This window comes from Limulus polyphemus, unplaced genomic scaffold (genome assembly GCF_000517525.1).
Source record: "Limulus polyphemus unplaced genomic scaffold, Limulus_polyphemus-2.1.2 Scaffold673, whole genome shotgun sequence".
Classification (NCBI taxonomy): Eukaryota; Metazoa; Arthropoda; class Merostomata; order Xiphosura; family Limulidae; genus Limulus; species Limulus polyphemus.
In genome coordinates, this window is record NW_013666283.1 from 388,279 (window position 1) to 398,411 (window position 10,133).

Sequence of the window (10,133 nt, forward strand, 5' to 3'; positions counted from 1 at the left end):
TGATTTTGCATTCAGAAATTCCGGACTTAAATACGGATTTGATGCACGAGAAAATAGTGCATATTGGACGTGAAGAAGGGAGCAAGTTGCACATGGGGAAAAAAACGCGCCTGATTTAAATGTTACACCTGAACGCTCACATCCTTTTAATTATGTTTGAAATTATGAACATTGCTCAACATCATGAAAATTAAACCTTATTTTCAATAAGCAATCCTGAAAAATATTTGGGGGTGCTTAATTTTTTCCAGGTGTATAGTTTATTTTACCTATTAATAGTATCTTATGTTGTGCAACTTCAATAAAAACATTACATTAACGTAATTTCTTCAAATGTGTTATACATATATATATATATATATATATTCTAAGTTGTTTTTCCTGGGTGATATGAGATATTATTACAACTCGTGATAAAAGAAAATCAATTTTTATTTCAATTTTCTGTAAAGATATAAATTGTATACTTTGATGAATAATAATGTTTAAGTCTTTAAAGATTTTTTTATGACTTTAGAAAGATTCTGTTTATTTTAGGTGTATATAATTTCTGTTTCATATGTATGTAATATATAAGTGGTCAAATCTGAAACAGCGTAATGCCTTATTTGAAATACTGATACCTTGAATTTGTGCAATTCTTCACTTCCTAATGATTTTGGCAAGAAACTCAACTTTGTTATTAATTAAGTAGTATTCAACTCTTTTTATCTTCATCATTTTTTGTTATTCAGTTTGTTTGAGCTTACCTTAAGAAATTTTGGTATTAAATATTTAGTAAAGGTTTTATTGTCGTTCTATGCTAGTGACGACTATTCAGAAGTAGACCTGGATGGCCAGGGTGGCCGAACATTTCTAAGAGTTCTTCTGCATTTAACTATGCATGATTATCCTCCATTGATATCTAGAGCTCTTCAACTTCTCTTCAGACACTTCAGTCAACGTCAGGAGGTACTTCAGGCTTTCAAACAGGTCAGTAGTATCCAAAGAATAAGGAATACATGTTGCAAAAGGTCTGAAAAAAAATAAAGAAAAGCAGTGGGCATTTGGTTGTGATAAAGGATGTAATTTTGTTAACTTTCTTTATATCTTAACAATTTGAAAGAGCTGAGAAGAAAAGAAAGTCACTAGTTCCATGTTTATTTGGCATTATATGATCTGGTATTAGGCCTTTTACATTTTTAAACATCATTCTTAATCCAGTTCCTTAGGGATTTTCAAGAATTAGAAGAACGTGTAGTAATGGTATTCCAACCACACTATAGCAGCTGTTGTTATAGCAAATGGCTTATATAAGTAGTATTACAGCCATTACTTTTTTGTTGTATTCCAGCTGGCCTGAAGAGCTCTGAATTGGGTAAAGGTAGTCATTTGCAATAGATATGACAAATATAGTGAGTTTGGAATACTATAATACTAATAGGTACACTATTAAAATAATTGTGATTGTATCCTTAATTACTGAGTTATGAATAGGTAAGCTTATTTGTTATTTAGACAATGTAAACATATTAGTAAAAAGCTACCATGAACTTGTATTTTTTTTATAACTTTGAAGTTGTTACTCTTGGTTTTAGAGGTGTAATTAAATCTTTCTTTGTACTTTAATGTTGCTTGTTTTGTACTACTTTTCCAGTATAGTACTTGATCCCTAAACATGAAATGTTGAAAATAAAGTGTGTAAGTTATATATGATTAACATATTTTAACTAATGATAAAAAATCAATTTTCTTCATTGCAGGTCCAGTTGTTGGTGTCAGGAAGTGATGTAGAGAACTATAAACAAATAAAAACTGATTTAGATGAGTTAAGACTCTTGGTAGAAAAATCAGAGCTTTGGGTATATAAAGCAAAAAGTGATGAAGGTGGGGCAAAAAAGAAGAAAAAGAAAACGGATAATGAAACTGATGGAGGAGGAGATGAAAAGAATGAACAGAAGAAATCCAAAAAGAAAAGTGGATTGGTGAATATAAACATTACAACTTTACATTTTCTTTGGTCTCCCTCACCCCTTTCAGATATGATTCAGCCTAGAATTTGAAAAGCTATTTAAGATGATTTCATCAACATAGTCTGCTTGAATAATTTACAGTAAAATTGGACTTTCACTCAAATGTACGAAACATGGTGAAGAAAATCATAATGTCTTTTTTTTTATCAATCATTAAATTTATTGTAAGTGTTGTTTATCTACTCTCTGTGACTTTGAAGTAACATTTTTATTAAGTATTTCGAAATATGATAATGCAATGTAATGTAAAACCATAGTAAGATAAGAAGGAAGTATAATTGAAAAAAAAAGTAAAGTCTGGATGTTATCGCAGAACACACACAAAATTATGTATTTAAAGAGTTAATATGGATTTATATCGAAACTGAGAGGTCAAACAGCAGCAATCAAGCACGTTGTTTGGGTTGTGAGGTGCAGTACAGAATATTTGGAACAGTATTTCACAACTATAAAATACATATAATAGCATAAGGTGTATTGATCTGTTTGAAGCAGTTACAAAATATTAAGTTATTCACTTTTGCAGTTTCTGTAATAATCTGTTTTACTAATGACGAGTTGGCCATTCATTTGCAATTACACGTTGTTTGTCATTTCTTTATGCGTATCACTTGTACATTTCCATAATTATTTCCAATACTGTATAGTCAGATTTTGACTAGTTATCACATCACACTTTGTCTTAACTATATTCACTAATGAGAGGTTTGTAATATTGCTGAAAAGAATCATATCTTAAAGATGTAATCAATACTTAGCATCTTGCTGTCTCTGCATTTTTTCCTACCAGTTTTTAATATTGTAGTTGGGATGTTTTTCATAGAAATATTACCAAAATTTAGATGAAATTTCTTGGTATGAGCACTCTTAGAAATTGTGGTTTGTTACATCTGTTGTAACCTGTTTGTGAAGTTTATTAAATTGAACTTGTTTTTATACAACATACTGCTTAGTCATCGATCTCTGTGTACGTATTCAAGGGTAGAGCTGAATATAAGTTTGAAGGTTAATGTTGTGTATCTTGTAGAACCTTGGAGCAACACCAGCAACTGAAGGGTCAGCAATAGATCTGGACATTGGTCCTCCACTTGACTCCTCTCAATCTAAAAATTACAAGACTATTCAACAGGTACTGAATAATGTAAAACTACACATGCAGAATGATGAGCTCTTAAAACCTACTGCAAATATAGCTGAAAATAGTTTGTATTTTGTGTATTGATGTGTCTGGCTGTATATTCTTATGTTAAATTATTTAAAAAAGGAAGCAAAGAAGCTGCACCTAAATTAACAGTTATTTGGATTCATTGAATATTTATGAAATGCTATGATCATTTGATAGTGTATTTTATTATGTTTCATGTATCTAATATTAATAATCTTACTACAATGGACATATTGTGTGTGTGTATATGTATATATATCTAAGCATGTGACCTAAATAATAAGTACGATGTGGCGCCATCTATTGAATGATACCACAAACAAAAATATATAAAAATATTGCACTTTTGGTATTCAAGGTTCATACAATTAGAATAATAACTGCAGTATGTGCAACAACCATTTCTTTATCATAGAACACAGTTTTAAATAAAAGTACTCTCCTCGTGACAAGAACACAACTTTCACTATGACTGTACGTTAGAGTTTCATTATATCTTTATTGATGTAATTTGTAAAATGGAGTTCTTAAAAAAACTTATTTCTTCAATAAAGGGTACCTCTTTTATGAATATTTTAAAACATTACAGTCTATATCAGCACAATACGAACACTTTTCCCATGCAGTACTTTTCAGAAAATGTTCACTTTTTTCTACATTTTTTTTCAACGATGTATAAATACTACAATTAGTAATTAGGGTATCCTTAGGGTAGAATTTCTGCTAGTATTCATGAATTACAAAAAGTAGATATGACTTTTATGAACATAAAATTAAAGTTCATTCTTTTTACATCCAGATACTACTAAGGTTGATAAGGCTGTGTGTTCAGGAAACTCCAGGTGGTGCCAAGAAACCCCGTAAGCATGAACAGAGGCTTCTTCGGAACATGGGGGCTCATTCAGTGGTTTTAGAATTGTTGCAGATACCATGTGATAAGGTTAATAATGTTGACAAATTGTTTTTTGTTTTTTTTGTATTAACTTGTAGAGCAGGTTTACCTTAGTCTTCATTAACTTTTTTAAAAATTAATGTTTAGTGAAGAAGAGTTATTGAAATATATTTAATTTTGGTTTTAAAAATAGTTGATTAATTTACACATTATAGAATTTTAATCAGAAAATTTTAGGTGTTTAAAAAACATACGAGCCAAATCATTTTCTGTTTAAATTCTGTTTAAAGAGTTTTAAAACAGTTGATACATCTTCTATGTATTAACTGTAGATTTTCTTTTAGAAGGTAGATTTTTGTTTTTCGTGAATTATTGTGTTAAAAATGTATTATTAATTATTTTTCATAATTTGTTTTTGAAATTATAGAAAGAAGATGTCCGTATGAACGAGTTACTGAAGTTAGCTCATGAATTTCTTCAACACTTTTGTTTGGGGAACCAGGCTAACCAGGCACTCATGCATAAACATATAGATCTCTTTCTAAATCCTGGGGTAAGGAGAATGTTTGTAAAATTTAAAATTTTGGGTACTAGATAGTTTCAAGCTTTAGTCTTTTGGAAACTAATGTTATTGAATTTAATTTGTCTTATTATAAAATCCAAGTTAATTTATTATATAAACCAGAGGTTCTGAACTAACACAGTTTTGATTATTTCTTAGAATTACTTAGTTTTTAATAAATCTTAATAATTGTTTAGAAATTTTTCTTTGAATTAGCAAAGGAATTTTTCAAAAACAAATCAATATTATTATATAAGACAAGTCTTAACAATTTGTTTTTGATTTAATACCTGTTTATACAATCAAAGTTAATTTATTATTTGAAATCAAAGGTTGTAAGCTACACAGTTTTGATTATTTGTCAATATTACTTAGTTTTGAACAAATCATTTAAATATTTTAATTTTAATAAAGGTACGGAAATAACTGTTCAGGAATAAATTGAATACTAGTATATTAAATGAGTTTTAACAAAACTTGTTGTTTCGAGTTGAACTATTCCCTTGAAGAAATTGACAAAAAAAATAGTCTTGTTCAGTGATTTTTTACATAAAGTTTTGTTTGAAGTCATAAATAATAATTTATAAGCATCTTCATTTGTGTTTATTGATATAAAATATATGTATTTTAAGGATTTTTTGCATTTTATTCTTGTATGTTTATGTCGCATCAATACACAGCAGTCATTTGTGTTTCAAAATGTATACTAACTGCAGGTGTGGGGTTCTCTTGTATTACTTTGTTTCATATGTAGTTTGATTAAATCATAAAATGTAAGTTTAAACTTCTTTCGTCTTACTCTTGTTATTAAACCAGTATTTCTTTCTATTATGCTTACAATCTAGTCCCAGCTAAAGGTAAGCTATAAACTTTCTGTGGTAGGTAATAATTACAGAAATGGTTAAATTATACAAGTGATTTTTACATGTTTATTGTAAATATAAAGTAATTTATCACAAAGGGCATTGCTAACAATATATTCATCAGCTAATTAGAATACAAATTAATGTTTTGTGCTGTTTTACTGTAGTGTGTGACTTGAATTCATAACTAAAATTATGAAAAAACTTCAATACTGAAAAAGTCGTCATAATTGCAGTGCATTAAATTTGGAACTTCATCCGTGCTTTGGTAATGAGCATATACGACTACTGAAGAAGAGTAACACCATATTTAATTATTGTAATTGGATATTTTATCAATAAGATCTGCAAGTCACAATTTAACTTTCAGACAGTTAATTAAGAAAATCTTAAATGCTAAAAGTGAGTTGTTTTTTATCATACTTGGGCCTGGTAGTTAGGGCACTCATCTCGCAATCTGCGGGTTGAGAGTTCAAATTCCCTTCACCAAACATGCTTGCCCTTTCAACTGTGGGGGGATTATAATGTGATGGTCAGTCCCACTATTTATTAGTAAAAAAGGAGCCCAAGAGTTGGGGGTGGATGATGTTGACTAGCTGCCTTCTCTCTAATCTATCGCTGCTAAATTAGTGACGGCTAGCTCAGATGACCCTTGTGTAACTTTGCACAAAATTTCCGAATATATCCAACCAATTGCTCATACTTTATGAGCAAAACATGTTGATTCAAATTAGTGATGTGTGGTTAGGTCCTCTCATAAGTTTGGTTTAAGAGTAATGCTTCTGTGAGCTTTTTAACACACTTATATATTTTTTTTTATAAAAGAGTTTTTAAAGCATTTGAAATGCAATAGAATTGTTTATTTCTGCTAACATTCAGATTTTGAAAAATATGTTTAACTGCCACTCATTAACTTTACTATTGTCGCCTGTGATGTGTTGTAACTTCCTGATATATTCCCGAGTCTATCAAGAGCTCCCATCCAATAGTGACACTTAATTTTACTGCTTTTGGGCACCATATTATGTACTTTTACAACTTAAGGGGTATGCTGTTATCATTTGGCAGTTTGTATCTGTGACTTTTGAAAGTTTTTAAAGGTGTTAACCTCTTATGATGATAAATAATGTTTATTTGTAGCTTATGGTAGACTGTGGTATGCTTGAGATTCTTAACAGTGTTATATGATTATTTTTAGCTCCTGGATGCCCAGACAATGCGCAGCATTTTTCAAGACAATGTAGCTTTGTGTAATGAAGTCACTGAACAAGTAGTACAGCACTTTGTACATTGTATTGAGACCCATGGTAGGCATGTGCAGTATATCAAGTTTCTTCAAACTCTCGTAAAGGCTGAAGGTCAAAATCCACAATTCATCCGAAAGTGCCAGGATTTGGTGATGCAAGAGGTAGGTTGAACATTTCCCCGTGCACTTGGCTACATTTTTTTCTGTACTTGTGTTTACTATTGTTTAATACCAGCTTTTTTCATGAGGATGAATGTTTTGTACAAAGGCTACAAAGTAGATAAAAACATTAAGTTTTCATTTGCTAAAGTAGATGCCTGGGTGTTCTGGAAGAAATTTACAAGGTCTGTTTGTTTTTCAAATTTATTTAGGAAAATTTTTCTTCAAATATACAAGAATAATAGTCATAATAGTTGTTGTAAAAACCATCTAATAGATTTTTGAACTAAAGTAAACTGTCATGTATTGAAAATTACTTAGACTTATATTAATGAAAATGTGACTGTAGAAAAAGTTTCCAGTGTTAAGGAGAATGAAAAAGAGAAGAATAAATGGAGGTGTAAATGGTTGATTTTGGGTGACCATTTGCAAAATGGCTCAAGGAAGTTGACTTGAATGATATGGTTCATGCTGTAGAAAAAAGGTTTATAGTTATGAAAGCAATAGCAAGAGGTTGCTATACAAGCACACGTACGGGACTTCGTTCATAAGTATGTTATGAATATAATGGCATTAGTTTTATGTCAGCAATTACTGAAGTGTATGCATAATATAAAATATTGAGATTGAGCATCAAGAAATGGCAGCAAAGGTCACTAAAACATTTAATTGTGCATTCAGGAAAATTGGGACAGTTATATGGATATGGATTTATTATAAATGAATAATTAGTACTTTTTCTGTTAAGATATTGTATGTATAGGATATATTTTCACTACTTGAATGACATTAAAAAAAATATTAACATAAGAAAGTAACTTATTTGGAATTTTGTTTCCTAATTTCAAATTAGGGTGTCCTACTTGTAGCCACTACTAGTGTTAATCATCTACATGGGCAATTAGAGGTTTCTAAAAAATATTATGTATTATTTCTGTTTATAATATTTCTCTCGTGCTTACAGAAATTTGATATTTTTTAAAATTTGTATGGAATGTTCATAAAATTTTGTCATTTTTTTGCAATATTTATGGATGGTTAAGAACTAGGCATTTATATAGCTAAAACTCCCCTAAATGTATCAAATAGAAACTATAAATTTCAAAACTTTTCCAGGGGAAAAGCAGTCCCAGGATTTGTAATTTCTTAACTATGTATATGCTATTAACTCTTGTCAATGTTATTTTTACAGCTAGTCAATGCTGGAGAAGATGTGCTGGTTTTTTATAATGACAAAGCCTCATTTAGTCAATTTGTGGAGATGATGAAGTCAGAACGTCAGAGGTTGGATGAAGCAGGACCACTTCAGTACCACATCAACCTGGTCAAAGTCCTTGCCCTCTGCACGGAAGGGAAGAATGTGTTCACAGAAATTAAATGTCATTCTTTGTTGTCACTAGATGACATTGTAAGGGTTGTAACCCATCCAGACTGTCTTCCTGAAGTAAGTAATAACGTGTTAAGAAATTTTAAAACCTCTTTTCTGGTTATCTATAGTCATGAAAAGAATATGCATTTCTTTTTTTAATATATTTAAGTACTCACTTTTGATAATATATTTCCCTGCTGTTCTAAAATCTGTAGTTTATATTACCGAACATATATACTTATTTTGGTGTTAGTAGTAAAATGTAATCTGGAAGAGACGATCTATCTCTGATCAAATCAATAGTTTTAAATGCTGTTGTTTAATTCTTAACTTCTCTGCACATAATTGAATAAGTTTATTTTTAATGAAATGTGACAATGATTCTTTTTTTTTATTTAGATCAAAGAAGCCTACATTGATTTCCTTAGTCATTGTTTCATAGACACTGAAGTTGAAATGAAAGAAATATACACCAGCAGTCACATCTGGACCTTGTTTGAGAACTTCTTGATTGACATGGCTATGGTGAGTATCTGCTTGCTATAGGAACTTCTTGATTGACATGGCTATGGTGAGTATCTGCTTGCTATAGGAACTTCTTGATTGACATGGCTATGGTGAGTATCTGCTTGCTATAGGAACTTGTTGTTTTTTGTATGTTTTTTCAGTATAATTTTTATAAGTATTATTTCTAGCAAAACTTGTCTTTCTGTTCTTATAATACACAATTTTAAATGTGGAAGAACAAAAATGGTTTCACAGAATGACTTTCATATGAAAAATCTGTAGACTTTGAACACCAATTTTGCCATTAACAAAAAAATCTTCCTTTTTGACTGAGAAATATATACGTGTTATTGTTAAAGGTAGAATGTGATAGAAAAAAAGAATAGTGTGTATAAAAAATTCTAAGTCTCAGAGTTATTGCTTGTTTTTAATAAAGATGAGGGCTAAAGTACATATATATTTTTTTGTGAAGAATACAAGTATTTGCTTTAATTGAAAAGCTAATCAGTTATTTCTTATCATCTACATAGAAGTCTGATCAGCTATTTTATTGCTAGTGTGTAATGCTGATTATGAAAGGTGAAAATATTTACACCTCTAACTAGATGTTGTAATTTTTTTAGGTGTGTAATGCCACCCATGATCGTCGTCATGCTGATATCCAGCTAGAGAACTACGTAACATCATCAGTCATGAATATTATTACCACGTTCTTCAGTTCACCTTTCTCTGACCAAAGCACCACTGTACAGGTACAGTTCAGTAAGATTTCGGTCTTCATTTGAAAACTATACGTTTTGACTTGTGTGTTAATTTTTATATATTGTCGTAAACGTAAGTAAAAAATATTTATGAATGAAGAATTTCCAAAGTAAGTTTCACAACTGGAACAATGTTTAAATAACGTGAACTATGACATCATGCTTCAGTTTGTTGCCTGACTAGTAAATCTTTATAACACCAGAATTTATGTTCTATCTGTGGCTTTTACTTTTAACAGTGTTACACTTGTTCTATTGCTTTAATAGTGACTATAAAATAGCACCATAGTTTGTTTCTGTACCATTATTTCGTGCTGATCACTATACAATACCATAGAGAGCTTATGAATAACATTGCTGTTGATAAACTAATAGTATATCACAATTGCTGCATAGCTAATATTGCTGTTGATAAACTAATAGTATACCACAGTTGCTGAATAGCTAATATTGCTGTTGATAAACTAATAGTATACCACAGTTGCTACATAGCTAATATTGCTGTTGATAAACTAATAGTATACCACAGTTGCTGCGTAGCTAATATTGCTGTTGATAAACTAATAGTATACCACAGCTGCTGCATAGCTAATATTG

At 30.3% G+C, this 10,133-nt stretch overlaps 1 protein-coding gene across 4 annotated transcripts in view; it reads left to right on the top strand.

Moving 5' to 3' along the window:
- The window catches only part of LOC106459878 (inositol 1,4,5-trisphosphate receptor-like), a 126,746-nt gene that overhangs the window by 55,115 nt on the left and 61,498 nt on the right, over nucleotides 1-10,133 (top strand). For 2 of the 4 annotated variants that reach the window (XM_022386439.1, XM_022386442.1), the window contains exons 25-34: nucleotides 807-972; nucleotides 1,743-1,964; nucleotides 3,040-3,141; nucleotides 3,977-4,117; nucleotides 4,497-4,622; nucleotides 5,477-5,488; nucleotides 6,693-6,902; nucleotides 8,092-8,343; nucleotides 8,668-8,793; nucleotides 9,399-9,527. In XM_022386439.1, coding sequence (XP_022242147.1) covers nucleotides 807-972; nucleotides 1,743-1,964; nucleotides 3,040-3,141; nucleotides 3,977-4,117; nucleotides 4,497-4,622; nucleotides 5,477-5,488; nucleotides 6,693-6,902; nucleotides 8,092-8,343; nucleotides 8,668-8,793; nucleotides 9,399-9,527 — 1,486 coding nt within the window. The remainder of the gene's footprint in view (nucleotides 1-806; nucleotides 973-1,742; nucleotides 1,965-3,039; nucleotides 3,142-3,976; nucleotides 4,118-4,496; nucleotides 4,623-5,476; nucleotides 5,489-6,692; nucleotides 6,903-8,091; nucleotides 8,344-8,667; nucleotides 8,794-9,398; nucleotides 9,528-10,133) is intronic. The other 2 variants (XM_022386441.1, XM_022386443.1) reach the window with 1 other exon arrangement.